Source organism: Neovison vison, chromosome 11 (assembly GCF_020171115.1).
Source record: "Neovison vison isolate M4711 chromosome 11, ASM_NN_V1, whole genome shotgun sequence".
Taxonomy (NCBI): domain Eukaryota; kingdom Metazoa; phylum Chordata; class Mammalia; order Carnivora; family Mustelidae; genus Neogale; species Neogale vison.
In genome coordinates, this window is record NC_058101.1 from 152,265,932 (window position 1) to 152,291,791 (window position 25,860).

The 25,860-nt window shown below is 38.1% G+C and overlaps 1 protein-coding gene across 1 annotated transcript in view; it reads right to left on the minus strand.

The window, feature by feature from the left end:
* The window catches only part of KIF13B (kinesin family member 13B), a 199,515-nt gene that overhangs the window by 28,661 nt on the left and 144,994 nt on the right, over positions 1–25,860 (minus strand). Inside the window, exons 32-36 of the mRNA XM_044225037.1 lie at positions 24,995–25,087; positions 22,798–22,950; positions 21,944–22,021; positions 20,146–20,199; positions 7,521–7,632 (exon numbers count right to left, since the gene is read on the minus strand). Of these exons, the coding sequence (XP_044080972.1) occupies positions 7,521–7,632; positions 20,146–20,199; positions 21,944–22,021; positions 22,798–22,950; positions 24,995–25,087 (490 nt within the window). The remainder of the gene's footprint in view (positions 1–7,520; positions 7,633–20,145; positions 20,200–21,943; positions 22,022–22,797; positions 22,951–24,994; positions 25,088–25,860) is intronic.

Sequence of the window (25,860 nt, forward strand, 5' to 3'; positions counted from 1 at the left end):
CAGTGTTTCGGTTAGTATCTGAAGGGTAATCCAACCCCAGTCCTTGTCACTAACTGGTTCACATACTAACTTCTGCCCCAGAGTGAGATGGGGTTTTTCATTTTAAAATCACACAGCTTGGGGTGCCTGGGTGGCTCAGTGGGTTAAGCCTCTGCCTTCGGCTCAGCTCATGATCTCAGGGTCCTGGGATCAAGTCCCACATCGGGCTCTCTGCTCAGCAGGGAGCCTGCTTCCTCCTCTCTCTCTCTCTCTCTCCACCTGCCTCTCTGCCTACTTGTGATCTCTCTCTGTCAAATAAATAAATAAAATCTTAAAAAAAAATCACACAGCTAATAACACACATGTATAGCTCTCTATCTAGACTTTAAAGTCTTTGAAGTCAGGGACTATTATCTTCTACAATTTTAGTTTTTCATATCTACTTACTGAATAAAGATAATGAAATGGACCTTTTAGAAAGAGGGTTATGTTTCAGTTGTTTTCACAAGACAGGGATTGATGCCTTAAACAAACCTGCTCTAAATTACCAAAGGATGGGATCAGACATGCAGATGATGCCTATGATGTAAGATTTCCTTTCTCTTAGTGAATAAAACTAAATTTCTAGGAAAATGTAGTCTAACTCATAAATGATAAAATACTGTATCCACATAACCCTTGACAAAGAACAAGCAAGTCAACCTGAGGAATTTGTGTGTGATACCGCCTGAAGAGAAACACACAACTACTCGTGTACCTCTACCCCTAAAGTAACCCCTGAAAGGTCTCTCAAGTTCATTGGTAATATAGTTGGTACACGGACCCATATAGTTCCAAGGTTTGTACATTTTACATAAAGTATTATAGTATTAAATCTAAGTAAACTGTGAAAAGGTAAGGATATTTTATAATCATGAGAGCAATCATTGAAAAGAGATAGCTATAAATGCTAAGAGGTATGTTAAAACTGAGTTCAAAAAAGTCAATTAACTTACAAGAAGGCAAAAACAGGAAAGAGAAAAACAAAACAAAGAAAACAAACAGAAAACAAGTTTGAGATGAATAAAGAGCCAGAAGAATATAATCATCTAAATGCTAGGGAAAAAAAAGGAAAATCTAAAGTTCTATATACAAGAAATTAACATTCTACACTGAAGACAACCCCTAATTAAAGATCTAGCCAATAATCTATCAAAGGCAGCATATATCACAAAGCGAGACAATCAGACATGATGTTTCTCCTTTGGTAAATACACAAAACTACCTCCAATACCTCCTTCAAACTGGCCTGAATCTGTTCAAGATTATAGAGTTAACCACCAATTCATAGGAAATATGGTAGACAGAGAACCATGTTTAAAAAAACCTCATGGGGGCAACATGGGGGCTTAAGTGGGTAGGAGAAGAATCCATGAAACAAGATGGGATAGGGAGGGAGACAAACCATAAGTGACTCTTAATCTCATGAAACAAACTGTGGGTTGCTGGGGGGAGGGGGGTTGGGAGAAGGGGGTAGGGTTATGGACATTGGGGAGGGTATGTGCTTTTGGGTAAATTGGAAGGGGAGATGAACCATGAGAGACTATGGACTCTGAAAAACAATCTGAGGGGTTTGAAGTGGCGGGGGGGTGGGAGGTTGGGGTACCAGGTGGTGGGTATTATAGAGGGCACAGCTTGCATGGAGCACTGGGTGTGGTGAAAAAATAATGAATACTGTTTTTCTGAAAATAAATAAATTGGAAAATTAAAAAAAAATAAAATAAAAAAAATAAAAAAACCTCATGGGGATATAACCAGCAAAGTAAGAACACACAAAGTCTACTTACAAAGACAGTCTCTTCACCACAGACAATGAATGGGGGGAGCGGAGAGGAACACATACATTAAACTTTAACTCAAGACACATACTCATCAGAATATATATGATCCTTACACTTGGATTTTCATTCAAAATAACTAAAAAGTATTTTTTTTAAAGATTTTATTTATTTATTTGAGAGAGAGAGACAGTGAGAGAGAGCATGAGCGAGGAGAAGGTCAGAGAGTGAAGCAGACTCCCCATGGAGCTGGGAGCCTGATGTGGGACTCGATCCCGGGACTCCAGGATCACGCCCTGAGCCGAAGGCAGTCGTCCAACCAACTGAGCCACCCAGGCGTCCCTAAAAAGTATTTTTGTTCCAACTGGAGAAATACAAACACTGACTAGATGTTCGAAGATATTGGGGACTTATTTTTAAATTTTCTTAAGAGTGAAATGTTATTGGGGGTACTGCTTTAGAGATACATGTACAAATATTTAAAGATAAAAGGATATCTGAGATTTGCTTCAAATTATTCGTGAAAGGGTGCAGAGAAGCAGCAGTAGAGATAAGTCAGACTGGTGGTGAACTGATCATTCTGAAGGGAGGGGATACCTAAGGGCACATCTTGTTATTCTTTCTACCTTTTTTTTTTTAAAGATTTTATTTATTTATTTGAGAAGGAGAGAATGAGAGAGAGAGACCCCAAGAGGGGAAAAGTCAGAGGGAGAAGCAGACTCCCTGCAAGCAGGGGGTCCGATGCGGAACTCGATCCTGGGATCCCATGACCTGAGTCGAAGGCAGTCGCTTAACCAACTGAGCCACTCAGGTGCCCCTACTCTTTATACTCTTGTATGTTTGAAATATACCACAAATACCATAGTAAAAGGATTCTTCAAACTTAGAACAAAATAAAAAACATAAAAGAAAGGGCCTGTCACTAACAGATGATTGTTAAATGTACTGATGTTTTAAAAAAAGATATAATTCACAAAAAAGAAATTAAACTCAGAAGAACAAAGTGAGATGCAAGAAGCAATGATGAGCAAAGCAAAGTAGTAAATATGTAAGCCAAGTAAGCATTAAATGCACATTATTTAATTTTATTATTATTATTTTTTCAGTAGCCCAGTGTGTAGCCCAACATGGGACATGAACTCACAACCCTGAGATCAAGACCTAAGCTGAGATCAAGAGTCAGATGCTTAACTGAATGAACCACCCAGGTGCCCCTATTATGAATTTTTTTTGAAGATTTTATTTATTTATTTATTTAAGAAAGAAAGGAAAATAGAGAGGGAGAGAAAATCTGAAGCAGACTTCAAGCTAAGCATAGAGCCTTTTGCGGGCTCAATCCCGTGACCACAAGATCAAGACCTGAGCCAAAACCAAGATTCAGACTCTTAAACTGACTGAGCCACCAAGGCACCCCACAATGTTTTATTAAAACAACAAATTTGGGGAACCTGGGTGGCTTAGTCGGTTAAGCCTCCGACTTATGATCTTGGCTCAGGTCATAATCTCAGGGTTGGGAGATGGAGCCTTATGTTGAGCTCCATGCTCTGCTTAAGACTCTCTCTCTCCCTCTGCCCCTCCCCCCACAACTGGCATGCACACATGCATGCTCTCTCTCTCTCAAAAAATAAAAAAAATTTTTTTACATAACTTTAAAACAAGGTCATCCTCTATGAGCCAGTAATTTCACTCCTAGGTATTAACTCAAGAGAAATGTTCACAAAATGACTTATGCAATAACAAACTTTACTAACAGTAGCTAAAAACTGAAAACAAACCAAATGTCCAGACAGAAGAACTAATTAAAAATTATGATAAATCCAACCATAAAAGTGAAGTATTTCTCAAGAATAAAAAATAAGTTACTGAAGGATGCTGTGGTATGGCAATGTAAACAGAAATGATGAATAAAAGAAGCCAAACACAGAAAGAGTATATATTGTATGTTTCCATTTGTATGAAATTATAGAATAGGCAAAACTAATCTGAAAGGATAGAAATCAGAACATTGGCTGATTGTGGAGAGAAACTGGAGTCATAACATCTTGTATATCTTGACTGGGGTATACAATGGGCAAAACTCATTAAATATGACCCATGTCAAGAAAAAAGCAGTCAGGAGAAATAGACCATGAGATGGCCCAGAAGCTAGATTCAGCAGATAAAGACTTTAAAGCAGCTTTTATACACAGGTCCAAGGAAGAAAAGAAGAATCTGATCTCAACAAATGTATAGGTAGAGAATATCAACAGAGAAATTAAAACTTTAAAAGAAGAAGCAAGTGGAAATTCTAGAGCTGAAAAGAATAGTAACTGAAATAAAATATTCTCTGGATGTGCTTAACAGAAGGTTGGAAATGGCAGGAGAAATTATGCAACCAGAAGAAACAAGAATAAGATAAAAAATAAAAGTTAAAAATATCAGAGCTTCTGTGATCTGTAGGGTAATGGTAAGCAATCTAACGTGTGTAATTTGATTCTCAGAAGAGGAGAAAGAGAGAAATGGTCAGGGGGAATAATTTAATGAAATACTAGCTGAACATTTCCTAAATTTATAGAAATCTTCAACTTACAGAAAGAACCAAGAACACCAATGAAATGCAAGCAAGATAAGAGCAAATAAAACTAAACCTAAGTATATCATAGTCCAACAAAAAGAGAGAAAACTATGAGAACAAACAAAGTAACAGTGTAAACAGACACATAATACATGTAAGGAAAAGAGACACAAAAGATTACTGATTCTCAGCAGAAAAGAAATCTAAAAGATAATGTAAGATTTCTAAGTGCTGCTAGTGGAAAAATCCTACCAGAAAAAGTGAAATAAAGATAATCCCAAAAAGGGGAGAGCACTCTTCCCTAAGACAACTGCACAATAAGAAATACTACAGAATATTCTTTGGGCTAAAGAGAAATGATATCAGATAAATATGAGACTTCAGGAAGGACTAGCTAGTGCCAGAAATAATAAATATGAAGAAAATATAAAAGATTATCTATAGTCTCTTTAATTTCCTTAAAAGACAGTGGCTATTTTTTAAATTTTTTAATTTTTTTATAAACATATAATGTATTTTTAGCCCCAGGGGACAGTGGCTATTTTAAAGCAAAAAGAGTAACATTGTAAAATGGGTTCATAATAACTGTAAAAGATACAACAATAAGAAAACAAAATAAGGGGGGGGGTTGGGAACAGGCAAATGGAATTATATCTTTACAAGGTTCTAATATTTGTGCAGTATGGGAAGTGATAAATTATTAATTCTAAGTAGACTATGATAAGTTAAGAATCCATACTACAGTCCTTGAGCAAAGACTTTAACAAAGAAATACAAAAATGCCAAAAACCCAGAAATGGAAATAAATTTAAATACTAAAAAATAGTTTTCATTTAACCCAAAAGAGAGCAAAAAAGAAGTTATAGTGGGGGAACAAAATAGAAAGGCCAAAGAGAAACAAGCAGTGATGAGGCAAACCTAACAATAATAATATTAGATGTAAAAGAACTAAACATGCCAATTAAAAGGCAGAATTTGTTCAGGCTAGATAAAAAGAAAAAAGTTAGACCTAACCATATGTTGGCTACAAGACAATCATTTTTAATTTAAAGAACAAATACAGGCCAAAATTTAAAAGACTAAGAAAAAGATATATCATTCACACAATAAGCAAAGGACAGTTGATGTGGCTATATTAATATCAGGTAAGACAGATTTCAAGGTAAGAGAATTCCAAAGATACAAAGGGACAGTCATAACGATAGAAACAATCCTAAATATGTATATACCTAAAAGATTATCAAGGGAAAAATAGGTAATTTTCATGATCAGATTTGGAGATTTAATGTCCTCTGTCTCAGTGACTGATAGAATAAATAGAAAAAAAAATCAGTAGAACAGAATATTTAAAGAACAGATGTGAACAAGGTTATCAACCATCTTGACCTAATTGATATATACGGAACACTATGCCCCCAAACAGAATAGTTTCTTTTCAAGCACACACAGAAGGTTTACCAAGATAGCACACAGTCTCAAAAACATCCCAAAAGACTAAAATATTAAAGAGTCTTTCAGATTGTGATGAAATTAAATAAGTAATCAATTAATAGAAAGAAGTTCCCCCCAGACATATGAAAATGAATTAACATGCTACTCCAATAACCTATGGGTCAAAGAATAAATCAAAGGGAAATTAGAAAATATTTTGAATAGAATGAAAATGACAGCACCACATTTCAAAATTTGTGAAATGCAGAAAGAAATAGAAATCAGTGAAACAGAAAATAAACAATAAAGAAAGTAAGAAACCAGATTTGGTTCTGAGAGAAGACTGAGAAAACTAAAACTAGTCTCAAAAGTAGTCAAGAAGGGGCACCTGGGTGGCTCAGTGGGTTACAGCCTCTGCCTTCATTTGGCTCAGGTCATGATCCCAGGGTCCTGGGATTGAGCCCTGCATTGGGCTCTGCTCAGCAGAGAGCCTGCTTCCCTTCCTCTCTCTCTGCCTGCCTCTCTGTCTACTTGTAATCTTTGTCAAATAAATAAAATCTAAAAAAAAAAAAGTAGTCAAGAAAAACAGAAAGAAAAATTGTCAAAAATAAAAAGAAGGGCACCTGGGTGGCTCAGTCAGTAAGCATCTGCTTACTGTCCTGGGATGGAGCCCTGCATCGGGCTCCCTGCTCCACAGGGAGTCTACGGCTCCCTCTCCCCCTGCCTCTCTCTCCAGCTTGTGTTTTCTCTCTCTCTCTTATAAAAATAAATAAAATCTTTTAAAAAAAAGAAAATTGTTAAAAACAAATAAATAAAATAAAAAAATAAAAAGGAACACCACAACAGATCCTACAAACATTAAAAGGGTGATATGAAACATTATAACATTTACTGAAACAAACATTAAAATTTAAATGAAACAGAAAATTCCCTGAAAGCATAATTTATGAAAACTGACTCATAGGGAAACACAAGAAGTTAAATAACCCTGTATTAAAGAAATTAGTCATAATTTAAAAGTTTCCCAAAGACAAAATTCTAGGCCCAGACAGTGTCACTGGTGAGTCGTGTCAAACATTTAAGGAAGAAGCAATACTAAGTATATAAAATCTTCCAGAAAAAAAGATGATAAGGAAATATTTCCCAAGTCATTTCATGAGGCCAACATAATCATGATACCAAAACCTAACAAAAATGATGATAACAGAAAAGCAGATATTCACCATAGAACACATACACAAAAATCCTTTATGAGGGGCACCTGGTACCCACCTGGTACCACCTTTACGAGTGGCTCAGTGGGTTAAGCCTCTGCCTTCAGCTCAGGTCATAATCTCAGGATGGGATGACCCCCATAAGGGGATGGAGCCCCCCATAAGGCTCTCTGCTCATCGAGGGGCCTGCTTCCCACCTCCCCTCTCTGCCTGCCTCTCTGCCTACTTGTGATCTCTGTCAAATAAATAGATAAAATCTTTAAAAAAAATCCTTTATGAAATATTAGCAAATAGAATCAAGTGTATATAAAATATCATCATGTTCAAGTGGTATTTATCAGAAGGATGCAATATAAACTCAACATTCAAATCAATGTAGCTCAACGGGATAAGGCAAAAAAGGGAAATATCAGATGACATTAACTAGGAGGTCAGTAGTTATGTGGTAGGAAATCCTGATTTGAACTATTTCTGAAAGATGCTCAAACTTCCTGACAGTGACTGACAAATGAAAATATAACTTACCTGGGTCAGGAGCATGGTTATTTGGGGGACAGTTAGGAAGGGATGGGGCAACTGGAGCTATTCCTCTGGAGACTGCAGTTTGGGATACATCCTGTTGACTCTCCCATCGGCCCTGTTAAGGACAAAAGCAGTAGTTTTTATTCAAATGAATCAGTTAACAGAAAGACCTAAAAATATTTAAGAAAGACTTTATACATTACTGAAGTTTTATTCCCTTTGCAAGACATGGGAGATTTGACTGTTAAAGTACCTACCCTTCTTCTTACACTTTTCATCTTTCAGGTGTTAATTTCCCAAATACTAATAAGATCTCACATTTGGATATTCCCTCCAGTTCACGATTTGAAGTCTCCTCAATTCTGTCCTAACATTCTTTTCTATACATCATGTTGCTTTCCATGAAATATGGATATGTGAAGACATTCCTTTTGAAATCCTTCCTTACATTCTGCCTTATAGGCTGTTTCTGCTCCTCTGCCTCAAGACACTCTCTCGTTTCAGATTCTCAAATCAAACTGAGGAACAACCCTAATACTGTGGACTGTCTCTTCTCCCTTCTCCAGGGACTACCCTTCTATCCATTCCAATACCATTCATGAAAGTAAAAATTCTAGAACAATATATTATCAAGGCTCTTATTTTCCACAGATATTAAAGAGAAATTCCAGTTAAGCGCAAATCAAGTAATCACAAGTTCCAAATAATGGAAGTCTCTGGATTAACAAGTTTTATTGTACTCTCAACTTATTCTATAAATTCCCATTAAAGAGATTTCACTGCATTATACAAGAACAATGCCAGTTGGGTGATTAACCAATCCAGAATGGGGTGGCGAACCACAAAAATGGGGATAATCATCAAAACACTCTTAACATCAGTACCATCTGGCAAAGAAATAAACCCCAACAAAATGTTACAAGTACAAAACCGGTAATGGAGATGAGATGCAAGTCCTCTAAAAGCTTTAAGTTCCCCTTTGATCCTTTGATAATCACTCTGCTTCTTTTTCATCAGAGTTAAATAATAGTATTTTATATTAGTTTAAGCTGGTATTCCACACAGATGAGTGACCCTAACAATGTTCGAGTTTTCCTTAGTAATCGCCTACAAAGCGAGCTCTTCCCTGCTCCTAAAGATGGATGGAGTGGAATGCCCTCTACGATTTCAGATATGTATTGGAAAACCTATCTGCTTTTAGCAGCAACCTAAGTACTGATCATAAAATCAATAAGTCTTAAGTGATCTGGATCCTGTTTACCTCTGAGAACACCACTTTTCCCTAGGAACTCTCTCAGCACTTGATATTTAAAAAAAAAAAAAAAAAAGATGATATGATGTCTTAGCATTAGGAAGCCAGGAAACAAAATAGCCATGAAGAGATGATTAGGGAAACCATGAACTCTGAAATACTTCACTGCAGGAGCATTTGTGTTACTATGAATCACACACTGATTTACATACTTTAATGTTTCTTAATGTCTTTTGCATTTAAATTTAATTGTCTGTCTGGGAAAGCCACAGTTTTGTGTACTCTGGGACATCACAATCAGGAAGCTGAACACTAAGGTCAATACTCTTTGGATCTTCTCAGAGGAGGAAAAGCCTCATGCTTTGTTTATAGTGTTAAGCTCATGCAAGGTTATTTTGAAGACAACTTACTTAATTTGAAAATAAATTTATTTTTGTATTTTCGATTTTTCTTTTTTGTTTGGCAGCTCACACAGTGGCACTCTGTCCCTTAGGGAAACTAAGTAGCTGATTTGGAGTCGGCACCTCAGCCATTTGGTGTATAATGGTCCAGTGACAAAATATGTAGGTGTCATTTCTTCCCCAAGGCACACTCGGGGCTCCACTAGCTTCCCAGGTAATATTTCCCAGCTGGCACTCCCACACACGATGTTACTAACAAATCAGAATGGAAGCAATAACTTTTACTGTCTCATATATTCAAATATCTCAAGTGAGAACATCTGAAAGGGTGCACACAATACACACATAACACCTTAACCGCCCCGCTAGCCTCAGCGGAGGATGAAAAATGGAAACACATTTCACTTCATCCATCCTACCTTAACCATCACCTTAACCTTGAGGAATTTTACACACTAACTGTTCCCAGGTCTCAACAATCAAAGACAGGGACACAGAATGTCTCAAATTGATCTGGGGAAGAACAGACTCTGCTTCAGAGGGAACAACAAATTTGGATGACAAACTGGGTACAACGCTCCCTCCTCTTCCTTCTGATACCCACAGATCTCTGGGGAGACATTTCACTGAAATCATTCACTTATTCTCTCTTGTAGTGCATGTCCATTCTCTTGACAAAAAAGAAACCCGTGGTTCAGTGTCTAACTACAGACACTGCCCCTCGGGGACAAGGTAATTAGTATCTTTCAATAAATTTTACTGGCTATTCCAGAGTTATTTTCCCTTTACTGAAATGTTGCGGTGGGGGGGGGGGGACATCCGGTTAAAAGTACTTCAGAGGGAGATGAACTCAGGACAATGAATAAAAAAAGATATGGCCAAACACTGGACCTTTCTGCTGTCTTATGAATTCAGTCCTCAAAGTAGAAAGAGGATGGTATATAAACTATATGCCTGGAATCTGAAAAGCTAGATCTGTGACTTGGTTCTAACATTCTGCATGTAGACCAACTTCAGAATCAGCCAAGATGAGGAGATACAAGAGAGAAAACTCTGGCTTTGTTTTAGAGCCTTAAACTAGCTTCATACTTATTAGGGATTATTTGTGCTAACAGGCTGAATTCCAAGAAATAAAACCCTATTCGAGATAGCAATTATTTGTAGCTGGCATTGTACATAAAGACAAAATGGAACAGGGAAAACACGGGAGGCTGGCGGTTGCTTGAGAACATGCTCTGGTCTTCCTTACACACCTAGAGTTCTCCTGTTACTGCTCTTCCCAGACACAAATTCTTTGGGTTTTCCAAATTAAAAAAATAAATAAATAAAATAAAAATTTTTTATAAAAAGTTTGCTTTTGATCAGGGAAGTGACAAAGAGGTAAAGAAAGAGAAATGCCAGTAACATTCCAGGTCCAAAGGTGGCTTCTAATGCAAATAATGAAGAAGTGACTCATATTTGGCTTCAGCCTTTACCTGTGACACACTAAATAATTGCAGTATTCAGGAAGGCATTGCTGCCAAAACACACAAAAATCATTTTTGTTAACTGAATATTCACTTAAGCTTTTGGATACTTTTAACTGCATCAAGACCTCCAATCCGAAGATGATAACATAGTACCTTACTAACATTAAAAAGTGTAATTCCATCTAAAATGGCTTTTAAGTTGACAGTGTAACCTTGCACTGCAAAAGGTCTCAATGCACAACCAATTTTTAGATGGTTAAACAATATGCTGAAATTAATTCTGCAGCTAAGTCCATCTCGGTAGACTGGTCATAAAAAGCTTGTTAAGTTTTCACTGTATATATTAAAAAACTGCCTTGGGGCGCCTGGGTGGCTCAGTGGGTTGAAGCCTCTGCCTTCAGCTCAGGTCGTGATCCCAAGGTCCTGGGATCGAGCCCTGCATCAGGCTCTCTGCTCAGCGAGGAGCCTGCTTCCCTCTCTAGCTCTCTCTGTCTGCCTCTATGCCTACTTGTGATCTCTGTTTGTCAAATAAATAAATAAAATCTTTAAAAAAATAAAATATTTTTTTTAAAAATGGCTTATAATAATGAAATATCCAGTAACAGTAAATAGCAACATCACTGTAATTATATATATATATGTATATACATATATAGATATAGATATTCTTCCCCACCCCCCATTTCTCAGGGCTCATCAAGATAAGAATACTCTTAAACCTTTTTATCTGTTTTACCCATCCCCCACCCATCTCCCCTCTGACAACCTCCAGTTTGTTCTCTGTATTTAAGAGTCTGGGTTTTTTGGTCTCTTCTTCTTTGTTTCTTAAATTCCACGTATGAGGGGTGCCTGGGTCGCTCAGTGGTTTAAGCCTCTGCCTTTGGCTAGGTCATGATCCCAGGGTCCTGGGACCCAGCCCCACATTGGGTTCTCTGCTCAGTGGGGAGCCTGTTTCCCCCTCTCTCTCTGCCTGCCTCTCTGCCTACTTGTGATCTCTGTCAAATAAATAAGTAAAAATCTTTATAAAAAAAAATTCCACGTATGAGAAAAATCCTATGGTATCTGTCTTTTTCTGACTTAGTTCACTTAGCATTTCTAACTTCTAGGTCCATCCATGTTGTCACAATGGCAAGATTTCATTTTTTTAATAGCTGAGTAATATTCCATTGTATGTATGTCATTGTGTGTATGGGCTATACCAATGTCCCACTTCTTCTTTATCCATTCATTTACAGACAGCACTTGGGTTGCTTCCATATCTAGCTATTATAAATAATGCAATAAACATAGGTGTGTGTATATATATCTTTTTGAATTAAAGTTTTTGTTTTCTCTGGGTAAATACCCAGTAGTGGAATTATTAAATCATATGGTAATTCTGTTTTTAGGTTTCTGAGGAACCTCTATTTTGTCTTCCACAGTGGCTACATAATTTCCATTCCCACAACAGTGCATGAGGGTTCTTTTTCTTCCCATCCTCAACACCACTTGTTATTTCTTGTCTTTTTGATTTTAGTCATTCTGACAGGTGTAAAGTACTATCTCATTGTGGTTTTAATGTGCATTTCCCTGATGATTAGTGATGTTGGGCATCTTTTCATGTGTGAATTGGCCATCTGTCTATCTTTTTTGGAAAAAAAAGATTCTCTGCCTGTTTTTTTTTTTTTAAGATTTTTATTTATTTATTTGACAGACAGAGATCACAAGTAGGCAGAGAGGCAGGCAGAGAGAGAGAGAGAGGAGGAAGCAGGCCCCCTGCTGAGCAGAGAGCCCGATGCGGGACTCAATCCCAGGACCCTGAGATCATGACCTGAGCTGAAGGCAACGGCTTAACCCACTGAGCCACCCAGGTGCCCCATCTCTGCCTGTTTTTAATCAGATGATTTCAGGTTTTTTGGTGTTGAGTTGTGTAAGTTCAAAATGGATATTTGATTTGCAAATATCTTTTACCACTTGGCGGCACCTGGGTGGCTCAGTTGGTTAAGTACCCAACTCTTGATTTCAGCTCAGGTCATGATCTCAGGGTCATGAGATTGAGCCCCACCGTTGGGCTCCATGCTCAGCATGGAGTCTGCTTAAGATTCTCTCTCCCTTTCCCTTTCTCCCTCCCCTCCTGCATGCATTTTTCTATCACTAAAAGAAATAAAATCTTAAAAGAGTATCTTCTCCCATTTGGTAGGCTGCCTTTTTGTTTTTCTGATGGTTTACTTCACTATGCAAAAGCTTTTTATTTTGATGTAGTTCCAGTAGTTTATTAGGGACATATTTTTAATTGAAAAGGCTATCAAGAATGACTTTAATACTGATTCTAAGGGATACATGTACCCCAACATTTATAGCAGCATTATCAACAATAGCCAAATTATGGAAAGAGCCCACATGTCCATCAACTGATGAATGGATAAAGAAGATACAAGATGTGTGTGTGGGTGTGTGTGCGCGCATGCACACACACAGACACAAACAGAGGACTATTACTCGGCCATCATAAAGAATGAAATCTTGCCAGGTGCAACAACACAGATGGAGCTAGAGAGTATTATGTTAAGCAAAATAAATCAGAGAAAGACAAGCACCATATGATTTCACTCATATATATATATAAGAGACAAAACAGATGAACACGGAGGGAAAAAAAAGAGAGAAGGAATCGTAAAACAACTAACTACAGAAAACAAACTGAGGGTTGCTGGAGGGTAGGTGGCAAGGGAATGGGCTAACAGGGTGATGGGATGAAGGAGGACACTTGTGATGAGGACTGGTTGTTGTGTGTAAGTGATGAATCACTACACGGCACACTAATATGATATTGTAAGTTAACCAACTGGAATTTAAATAAAAGCTTGAGTGGGGGGGGAGAATGATTTCTTTTAGGCCCTAAGGTGAATTTAAGTTGGGAGTAGTTCATCAAATTCAATTTATCTCTTTAAGATTAACGGGTCTATCAATTCAATCTTGTGGAGCTCAGTAAAGCAATTCCAATTCTAATATGTAGTGAGCATCAATAAAAAGGGTGTGTAAAATATGGCTGGGAAAATTCCAAGCATCATAAGCCAAATGAGGAGACTGTTTTTAGTAGTTCACTGCTTCCTCCCACCTCCTACAGAGCCCTAATCCTATCAAACTCTCCATCCCTGCCTCCTCCCATACCTTTTAGTATCACTTTATCCTAAATGGCTAATCTTTGCCATGGTATCAATTAAAAATTAGGAGAGAAAGGGAGACATGAACCTCTTCTTGTGTCCTCTCCTGGCCTCTGAACATTGTTTCAATGAACTGGATGTTCCCATCCTACACAGGGGAAGACAGCACATCAAATTCTGTGGCCTATATTTCTGTTTTCATAATCAAGATCAGAGGGATAGACACATTAACGGATACAGAACCTGGAAATAGGCCCACACAAGTTTACAAGGTAGATATAACTAATATTCAATTATTTCAAAGCACATTTTTCTAGCATTTTAAGCATCATCAACTCCAGGTTAAAATTATATTTCTCTCTTGTGCATCAAATACTTTAAAGCAAAGAAACCAAAATGGCGCTGCTGAGAAAAGTTCTGTGATGTCAAAGGAATGCCCAAAGCAGTTTTGTCATTTTATTCCCCTTTCCCTGTCCACACTTGAGAAAAGCACATCTTACAAGTTCCCAAATATTTATTTGTATTATCTGCTTAATATGAATTAACTCCAACTCCTCACATTCGAGAACCCTCTAAATTTACTAAGATGCCTTAGTTCCTGGGCTCTTTTGACAGCTACTTTTACAGTCGTAGAAAAAGAAGCATGTGAAAGGAATCCTATATATTGACTACCGAAGTTATTTTTACAAAAGAGTAAGAGCCAAAAAATTAGTACAGTGCCAAATTTAGTCATCTTATAAAAACTACATTTAAAAATTCATTCTTATTTTCAAGGTAAAAGCAAGCATGAGACAAGATGGGATAGGGAGGGAGACAAACCATAAGTGACTCTTAATCTCAAGAAACAAACTGTGGGTTGCTGGGGGGAGGGGGTTGGGAGAAGGGGGGTAGGGTTATGGACATTGGGGAGGGTATGTGCTTTTGGGTAAATTGGAAGGGGAGATGAACCATGAGAGACTATGGACTCTGAAAAACAATCTGAGGGGTTTGAAGTGGCGGGGGGGTGGGAGGTTGGGGTACCAGGTGGTGGGTATTATAGAGGGCACAGCTTGCATGGAGCACTGGGTGTGGTGAAAAAATAATGAATACTGTTTTTCTGAAAATAAATAAATTGAAAAAAAAAAAAAAAAGCAAGCATGAGACAAAGTTTTAGGTAGTAGGATAGTACTTATATCCCACTCATTAGGAAAACCTAACGGATTAATTACCTGTCCCTGGATCTCTGAAAACTGAAGAATGCAGGAAATCCCCCAAAGAAAAGAAAAAGTCTGAGATTTTTCAAAACAATTTCCTTTTGGAATCTGTGTACAAATTATTATAAATAAAGCTACTGGAGACCTTCTCAAACCACTACACATAAAAGAACAAAAACTAGCTACTTAAAAGAGCAAGGAGTAAAATTTTTCAATTCTAATATATGTTTTTGAAAAGGTGTTGAATTTTGACACATATTCTTTTTGATCCTATTGAGATTTTCATACCTACATATGTTTTAAATTCTAATTTAAAAAAATAGGTAATTGGTTCCTATGATCCCCAAACCAAACAATATAAAAAGGCATAGTGAGAAATCTACCTTTACCCCAACCTGTTAAGCTCCCCACATATTTCCACCCTCTCCCCAGGCAGATAAATAATGGTATTAGCTTCTTATATATCCTTCTAGGGTTTCTTATGTATGTGTAAGCAAATCTATAAACAGTCACACACACTTCTCTCCTGTCCCCCTCCTTTTGTAATATAAATGGCAGCACAGTATTTTGTACTTCACTTTTATTTATTTATTTATTTTTTAAAGTAGGCTTAACGTCCCATTTGGAGCCCAACACAGGGCTTGTACTCACAACCCCAAGATCAAGACCTGAGCTGAGAACAAGAGTCAGACACTTAATGGACTGAGGCCAACCAGGTGCCCCTCTGCTCTTCATTTTTTTTTTTTTTTTAAATTTATTTACTTTTTTGAGAGGGGCAGAGGAGAGGCAGAGGGAGAAAATCTTCAGGGAGACTCCCTGCTGACCCGGGAACCCAACTCAGGTCTCAATCCTGTGACCCATGAGATCATGACCTGAGCTGAAACCAAGTGTTGGATGCTAAACTGACCAAGCCACAAGGGAACCCCTCTGCACTTCATTTTTAAGCATTAAGTTGATCCTGGTAATTCTTCCATATGGGTATCTAGAAGGGTTCCCAGTTATTTTTACAGCTGCATAGTATCCCATTCATTTATTTGTATGTATGGGGGGGTGGTATATGACATCTGCACAGATTAAGTGTATTTAACCAGACCAAACCAATGGACAGTCTGTTTGTTTCCAGTCTTCTGCCATTAAAAACAATATTTGAATGGACACTTGTACATGTATCATTTCACATGGGTATAAGCACAGCTGCTCTGCAGAGGGCTTTAACAGGATTTTGATAATTTGTAGGTCAATTAGTTTATGCACAACTCAGTCTTGAGGAATTCTTTTATGGGTAGTATTAAAAACACATACTGAATACAAGGTAATGCTATACTTTAAAGTGATTTTCTTTGTTTCATTTAAAGGCCACAGGGAGCAGGGGAATGACTTTTCCTCCCTAGTAAGAAAATATAATTTTAAGAATATTTATTTTTCCTAAAACTCTTTTAAGAGGCTCTGTTTTAGATGATAAAACTATTGAGAGAACCCTTCCTCTGAATATGGAGGAGCTACTACTCTGTACTCCCTTCTCAAGTCTGGAATCAAATCCTCTTTCCTGTGTAATCTTTTCACTTCGTTTTCTAGCATCACAATTACAATCCTATATCACTAGAATCTCCTTACTCATTGAACAGACCCATTGCATAAAAATCTTATAACAGGTTTCCTCTATCTTTCTTCTACTGAACAGCCAAAGGTCTCTAATTATGATAGGCGGACATTCATTCAACCTAGCGAGAAGTCAAGGGATGCCCACAGTGACGAGATGTTGATTAAAGCCCAGCTATACCTCGTAACCTTTCAGGACCCACGGATGCCAGGAGTTCAAAAAGAGATAAAAATAATAGCTTCATAGCTGAATTGGGAGCAAAGTTAATTAGTAATGGCAAGCTGACACCTTTTGTTTTCCCTGACAATACACTTCCAGAGGGTTGGGGACTAATACGGTCAGGGAGGGGCAAGTAAGCCAAATTTTGAGGAAGACTGAACTGCAGAAATAGGGGGGAAAAGGTATTTAACTTGTCTGAAGTGTATGACAACTCAAAATATACCCTGAAATAGAGTGGAGGGATACATATCCTTGTTGCTGCGATGGTACCATGATATCAGTAAAACCTGAGAGATCGAAAATCAAACTTTCCTCCTCTTCACTAGGGTACGCCAAGAAATCAAGATGACTAAAAAAGGGAAGGTCCTGGTAGAGTAGCAAAAATATGTAACATTACATTTACTCATTTACTATAACATGTCTTGCTGAGTTGTCCCCACCTGCCACAGAAACTGCCCTGGGAAAGGACTCCCACGAACTCTTTACTGTCATATCTGAAGCCGTCTTTGGTCCTCATCTTAAAAGCTAAAAAGCCAGGCACCTGGGTGGCTCAGTTGGTTGAGTGTCCGACTCTTGATTTCAGCTTCAGGTCGTGATCTCAGGACTGAGGGATCAAGCCCCATGTCAGGCTCCCTGCTCAGTGGAGAGTCTGCTTGGGATTCTCCCTCTCTCCCTCTGTCCCTCCCCCAGCTCATGTATGCATGCTTGCTAAAATAAGTAAATAAGTAAAAATATTTGGGAAAAAACCAAACAACTTAAAAATTCCTTTCTGACCCAGTTTCCAAGCTACTCTCTGCTGGGTCTTCTGGCCAGCTTCTCTTCCAGCACGCGCCCATGAGTATTCTCATGCCAACCAGCTCCAACTTTAGATCTAATCCCTCACTCAGTTATAAATATGCCCTCAGCTCCCCAATCTGTCTTCGGCCCAGGCTTCCAGACCCTTCAACTGGCACAGACACCTTCTATCAAAAATGGAACTAAATCATTTTCTTCCCCAAACCTACCCCTCTAACAGTTCATCTCTCTATTCTGTCATCCAGAAGCGCACGTCGCCCTCATCGCCCTCCTCGCCCAACCTTTCTGTCCACGAGTTCCAGAGCATCTACCTCCTCCAGAGCAACTCCCTCACCCTCCCACTGCTGAATCTCCTCCCCCACCTGATGTATCCATCCACAAATTAAATTTTTTTTCACTTTTTGCACTGATAACTGTATATATTTGTACTGTATACAATATTCTAATGCGATTTTATGGGCCACAGCCAGGAACTCAAGTGGGGTTTAGGCAGACTGTTAAAAAACACTTTCCAATTCAACTGTAACCATGTTAATGCCATTACTCCTTCAGGGGCTCCTTACCTCTTCCATTACTCCTTGGTACATGATGTTAGATCTCTGACAATCAGGCCCCTTTTCTCTGGGTTGTACCCCACGGACACCCTCTCCTTTAGTCACACTGCATGCAGTGTCATGAACATAGCAAGCTTGTTCCTCCCTCCATGCTTCTGTTCACACTTTTGCTTTCACTCCTTCCCTGCCTCGGGGGGGCGGGTGGGGGGACCTCACCTTTTAGCTTAGGGGGATTATCATCTCTGCAGCCTCTCCTGCTCCGTGAATAATGCCTTTAAAAGTGTCCACCCCCACCTTTGGTCTCCTACTCTACCATACTTTCAGTACAGCATCTATGTTCCTTTATTCCATTTACTTGGTGTAGATGAAGCACTGTAACTTTCTTTCAAGTGATACGGTTACTTTCTCTATTTAAACAGAAGGAGATTGGGGGTAGACAGAAAATTTTGGCCACTTCTTTCAAAGAACTGAAAATATAACTGGGAATTTGGATTAGATGTAATTCTAAAAAAACACAAAAAGTTGTGCTTTTTTTCTTATAGATATATTTTCCTTAAAATATTTTGCTTATTTACATTTAAAAATAATGACACAATTTCCCAGGAACTCAGCTTTGTTCCGGTAATCACAAGCTGTGCTGTGCTCACTAAGAACTGATCAAGCCTATCACTGGATGAGTATAAAGGAGTACTACTTAGCACACTTTCAGAGACATGGTAGGTGAACAGTAAATTAATGAGCTGGAGAGCAATTTATATGTCTATAAACACTGATATATATATATGGCTCATTTTTAAGGTCTAGGTTACTAGGAGTTTGCCTGAAATAATGGGATATATATATACACATACACACACATATATACACACACACATTTTTATGTATTTCAGGTAAACTCCTAGTAACCTAGATCTTAAGAATAAGTCTTATTTTTCATCAACTAATTGTTCTTAAGATTTTATAAGGAAAATTTCAAATGTACAAAAACAGAGCATAAAATAACTAACAGTAGAAAGGGTAGTATGACAAATCCCATGCAGCTATAAGCACCACCATTAAATAGACCATCTTCTCTTATCTATGCCCTCATTGTCCCCCGAGATTATTTTAAAACAAATCCCTGATTATCAGGCCATTGTATAAGACACTGTTCATTTTTACCCTCCTCAAGGGTTAAGAGAGCAATACAGAGCATGTTGCTCACAGCTAACAGTACCAACATCTAACCAGATCCCTCAAAAAATATCGGGCACAAAACTATGATATAGGACATCCAGTTACAACAATTCTGAGTACGATACTTTTAAGTAAAAGATAAAGAATTCTCTATGCTTGGAGCACCTGGGTGGCTCAGTGGGTTAAAGCCTCTGCCTTCAGCTCAGGTCATGATCCCAGGGTCCTGGGATAGAGCCCCACATCAGGCTCTCTGCTCAGCAGGGAGTCTGCTTCCCACCCCCCACCTGCTCTCTGCCTACTTGTGATCTCTGTCTGTCAAATACACAAATAAAATCTTAAAAAAAAAAAAAAGAATTCTCTATGCTTAAACCTATACTAAATTGGGGAACACTACATTAACAATAAATCCCAGCTAACAGAAGTTCTGTTCCCTTATTTTTAATTTCTTCTAGCAAATAATATTAACTTTCAGATAAAATCTTCCTATTCCTCACACATTTGCAATCATTTTACCAATACTTTACTATTACAATTTTGATTTAAATTTCCTTTTTTGACTCAAACAGGAAGAATAGTTTACATAAAAATACAAACTCAAGCAACAAAACTTGTTTTTAACCCTTAAAAAGTAGAGTAGTAAGGTCTAATAAACCTTAATTTAACTGGTAAAAAGAAATGAACTGTAAACACTTTCTAATAAATTTCACACAGCACAGAAGAGCAGGAGAAATTCTGGCATGCAAAACGAGCATGTGATATTTGAGAAAAGGAAAGTTGAATGGGAAATCGGTCTAAGACTGACAGAAAAATAGTTATAATTACTTACCTTATTGCTGCCTAGACTATAGAATGGAATAAGATCTTGTCGGCTGCCAGACAACTGAAAAATAAAAAAAGAGAGGATTAGTCCTTTATTTTTATTTTTTTCTAAAGATTTTATTTATTTATTTGACAGAGTGAGTAAGAAAGAGAGAGAGCAAGCACAAGCAGGGGGAACGGCAGACAGGGGAGAAACAGGCTCCCCGCTGAGCAGGGAGCCCAATGTGGGGCTCAATCCCAGGACCTTGGGATTATGACCTGAGCCAAAAGCAGCTGCTTAATTGACTGAGCTACCCAGGCTTCCCCGGGATTAGCCCTTTAGGTGTGAAAGTACAGGAATCTACGGCCCTGGAAATACAAGAATTTGAAAACCAAATCAACAGTCAGATGGTAGCAGAGATGCTGTCAAGACATTTGTAAATTAGGCTAGTGTATACTTTGAGACATTATTACACACAACTTTTTTAAAAAATGTATTTCTTTATTTTGAAAAAGAGAGAGCATGTATGCAAGCCAGGAGGAGGGGCAGAGGGAGAGAGACAGAATCCTCAAGCAGACTCCCCACTGAGCACAGAGCACCAAGAAGGGCTCAATCCCAGGACCCTGAGATCATGACCTGAGCCGAAGTCAGGAGTTGGCCACTTAAACAACTGAGCCACCCAGGTGCCCCTCACAATTTTTTTTTTAAACTGGATTGAACTTTAAGGTGGGAGGTTTATATAAGATCAGACACCCAGTTTACCCTGAGGCAACAACAAGTAGGGCATGGGTAAGGGATATTTCATCTGTTTATCCCCTTCTATTTAAAGGATACCAGCTTAATTATTTTACCATGTCCTCATCTTACAACTTCCTTCTCTGGGTATTCGTAGCAGATATATAGACACAAACTATTTCTTTTAAACCACAGGATTCTAAATACCAACCTCTGTAAGTATCTGCATTTTAATGTATCATTTTTTGAAGAAATGAGATTTCAAGTTGAAATAAAGTGATATATTCCTTAATGTTCCCAATCTTGCATCCTGAAATCATTAGTGATGTCATTCAGTCACTCAGGGGCCACATGTGCCCTCCCGTTTGATACTCTCCCTACTTTCACTATCGTCTCTCAAACACCAAGGGGAAGGGTCAGCTGCTCTTCATTATGATGCTTGTACTGTGGTTTTTCTTAGTGTAAAGTTAGCAAAGGTAATATTTCTCATATCCGTATCTTTGTCAAAAGTAAGGAAAGGAGAGATAAATCACACAGCCGCAATCATATTTCTTTGTGAAGAATTATTTGTATGCTTAATATGCACATAAATTATACCTCTGTTTTTAAAAACAACAAAAAACTTAAGACACTGTTATGAAATACACCTAAGATGTTTTACTCATTTATACTATCCTGGATGGCCTTTAAGCAATTGAGTTTGTAAACTGAGTCCAGACTTCTCAATTTAAAAATAATTAAGTTGGGCCCAGAAAATTCAAATGGCTTGCCAAAGGCACTAGTTTTGCTTTAGCTCAACAAACACTCACTGAATACCCACCCAGTCACTGTGCTAGGACTGCTCATACAAAAGCTGTGAGAAACAGGAGAGATGAACTTAAATGGACACTGTCCCTACCATACTGGTAAAGACAGTGACAGAGGTGTGCACAGATGCTACAGGGTAGAGAACAGGGCATCCTAAATCAGTCTGGAGAAGGAAATGACATCTGAGATGAGAGTTAAAGGATACAAAAAAGAGTTATCCAAGGAAAGAGGGCAGAGCAGGAGAGCCCAGGCAGAGCACAGAATGGGGAGTCCATGTACTCACTCTGTTCACGTTGGGAGAGCTAATACTCCTCCTACTTAGCTTCCCCTTTCCTGTCAACTGTTCCTTCACTGTAACTTCCTGTCAGTCAGAAAACATACAGAGGAAAAACACAGATCAGAGACCCACCTCCAAATCAGTACCATGCACAGCAGTGTTTGAGCTACCATCTCTACACACATATTCCTGGTTCTTTAAATCATAGATGTTTCTTTATGCCTTGGAAAGACCTAGTTCTAAACACTGTGGAGTATTCCAAGTTACCTAGATTCTACATTCTTTTCTGTATCTATTGACGGCTGCCTTAAAGCTGACCAAACAAAAGTTAGTCCCAGGAGAAAATCACCAAAATTAGATCATTCACTTTTGTTTTTCATAAGGATTTTTGGTTAAAACCAAAAAAGCCTCCATATTACTATGTAAAATGAGGTTTAGGGTTCCACTAAGGATTAGGTATACTGCTGGCAGGCATCTCTACTATCCCTTTGAGAGATCCACCCTAAAGCTGTGGCAGGCATGACCAGCTAAACAAGAAAGGGCCCATTCTGCCACCTTCCTACATATTTCTTCAGCAACGTTATTGTCCATTATCAAAGAATTTTTAAAGTAATTCTTCAGCCAGCAAGAGTTAAGTATTTTCTCCCATTACCTCAAAGCAACTTGATACCATTTAGCGCCTTGGTAAAAGTAAACTTCCAAGTGGAGCTTTTGTATATTCACAGACTTAAGTGACAAATTTAATTTAATTAATATGCTGCACTTAAACAGATGCTTCCAAAGTTTAGATGTAACAACACTGAGAACTGCAGAGAGGCGAAGAGAATCAGGCACCGCTACTACCAGCTCTGTTGGCTAACCTGGCGGAGACGATCTAAAGTGAGAAGGTTCTCCACAGCCAGCACACTTCTGAGGTATTTTTCAATATAAGCCTCTGAATCAGCAGAAGCTGTGTTTTCAACATTAGCTGCCATTCTTGCTAATGTTTCTCGTTCCTCTACTCCCTGGGCATCCTGGAGAACAGAAAGTTGTGTATTAAAATTAAGTACTCTATAGAAGAAAACATAAAAGCTTCTTAATCTATACAAACATACACACAGAGAGTACTGAGCTAACAAATGGGATATATTCCAAAATTCCATTTTAACGCCAGCTTTTGGAACTCAAAATGCATTTTCCCAGAGAAATCGTGGTATAAATGGTGATCAGATTAACTTGCAAGGTTAAACCCAATGGCACTGAAACACAGCACATTCTTAATAAAACTGTCCTCTGCTTTTTTCCTACTGCAAACGAAAATGTTATTGGTTAGAAAGGATTTGGTGGAAATAGCTGGAAATACAACCAACCACCACAATACTTCAGAAATGTATCACTGAGGCAAGAGACAGAAATGAGAAGCTGGGGTCCAAACAGTGCTAGTAGGAGGCAGACACAAGAGAGTAAGAATGAAAGTAGGGCGGCTTTCAACCCTTTCACTCAGCAGCCGACCATGGACAACATGTTCAACATGTGGCAGCTTCTGAAATTGGTTTCAATCCTCAATCCTCAACACAGGCTACAGGCAGTGTAGCTCCCACCAAGAAGAAAAGTATCTGGGTAAATTCTCACTCACTGTGCTTTCCTCCAGAGCCCAGCCCTGCTCCTCTCATGTGGGTGACCCATGCATATCAATGGGACGCTCACAAGTCAGAGAGGGCTGTTGTTAGTGCATTTAATCATGTCAGGCTAGCGTGGCTCATAACAAATTACCCTTCCCAGAGAAAATCTGATACTTTATTTACTTGTGAATTTGTTATAATAATGTCACAAACTACAAAATATATAGCCATATGCCACTGCATCTTAAGATGCCATCAACTTTAAGGAAAAAAAATATTTTATATGCCACTAAGGAGAAAAAAAAAAACTCTGCCAATTAACTTCAAGATATCATTTATAAGACACATTCTAACATCAAAATTATTTTTAAAAAATTTAAGCGAGCTTTTATTACAGATAAAATATGGAAGAATCTGGAAGGTGGCTTAAGTTCACAAAACTTCTACCCCCTATAGTGATTCATTTTGGCCTTTTAATAACCCTGAAAAGCAGCAATCATCCTCATATTATAGATGAGGAAAAAGGAAAGCCACTAATTGGCAAAAAAGGCAAGATCAGGAGTCAAGAGACCAAGTCCTAATCTTGCATTTTTTGCCAAAGTACAATCTGCATCTCCATGCTCACTCTTTGATTTCAGGCAGTGAGTGTCACAGAAGAAACTGCTCTACTCTTATCCACAGTCCTTTTCTTAGAAGCCTCCCTTCCTCTACCCCATTACCAGCTGTGCCACAGACTGGATGAAGAAATCTGGGATTAAATATTAGGAAGCACATATGTAAACTGCATCATGCATCAAGCTTCCACGGCGGGGGGCGGTATTATAAACTCCATATGCTTGATTCCTATGACTTTCTCAGTTTAGAAAGAGAAGTAACAAGAAGAAAATAATAGAAGCTATAATAATGGGAATTACAATCAACTGCTCAGTGTGTACACAACAACTTATATATATATATATCATCTCATTTAATCCTTAAAAACAACCCTGCACAGAAGCTATCACTAACCTAATCTAATAAATGAAAAAAATTGAGGCTCCAAGTAACTTACAAAGTTCACCTCACTAATAGGTGACAAAAATAAGATTTCTGTGTGATTCCAAAACGCAAGCCTAAATCTCTGTTTTCAGGGACGTGCTATATTATGTCCCTTTGAGGGGGACAATATTGTTACCTTATGTCTACTAGGAGTAAAAAGAAGCACTGTCTTCTAGGAGTGTTGATTTGCTTTTTAAAAGGAACTCCTTTAACAAAATACTAAAACCAGAACCTTTAAGCCACAAATATATTTTACAATGAATCACATTAAGATTAGGAAATTTCTTCTACAAATCTATAGTGTTTACCCAAATACACAGCTTCATTGACTATATATTTCTTAGTAGGTGACTTTCAAGGAGTTAGCTCTTTTTACATGTTTATTTTTAGTAAACTCAAACTTCATATGATCCTTCACCTCTGGAATATTGGAGACAATTTCAAAAGTCACTCCACAGCCAGGAATAGAACTTCGGTGTGACATCTTTTTTAGGAGACTCTGAGCAAAACCCTAGAGAAAAACAAAAAGAACGATATGGTTTTCTACCTCAAAAACTGAGTTTTCATTAACAAAGAGCTCAAAGGATACTGCAGTCACCCTAACCAAAAAGAAACAGCATATTTCCGATTTAAGCAAGCTGAAACCCAAATCACTAAATACAGGCTCTTCAACTTTGTCTCAGCACACAAAATCAATTTACTAGGCCCCTGCCCTTTGACAGGTCCTACACCCAGTATATGAAGAATATAAACCCAAAACTCTGGAAACTGACACTGGGCATCGGTTCAGGTCTACTTAAAGGCTACGGAAATAAGACTGTTGACTTCGATAAAATAAAATGACCTTCCTAAGATGTGAGTGAGGACTGGTGACTCTTACACTTTTTTTTCACCAGTACGATGGACATCTTGCAGCATGAATATTGACAAGTTCAGGCATTAAATTCTCGACCAAAGCAGGATCGTTATGAAGAATGATTTAAGAGTGCACGGTCATTGTTTATGCTGACTGTGCTCTTTACACAGTTAAGAATTGAACCGTTGAATTAATGCATAGATGACTCATTTGAAGATGCTGCTAAGACTGAACATCCTGTAAAGGTTGAAGAGAGCGGGGATGAGGGCAGAATACAATTGGTGAATAAAGATAAGAAGAAGAGAGAATTTTAAACCAACACCCAACCTTTTCCCTCATGCAAAAGGGAAGTAGGAAATATGTGAAAACTCCCAAAGATTATAGAAAAATTAAGCCACTTGGTCTTAGAAGTACATAATTTCACAAAC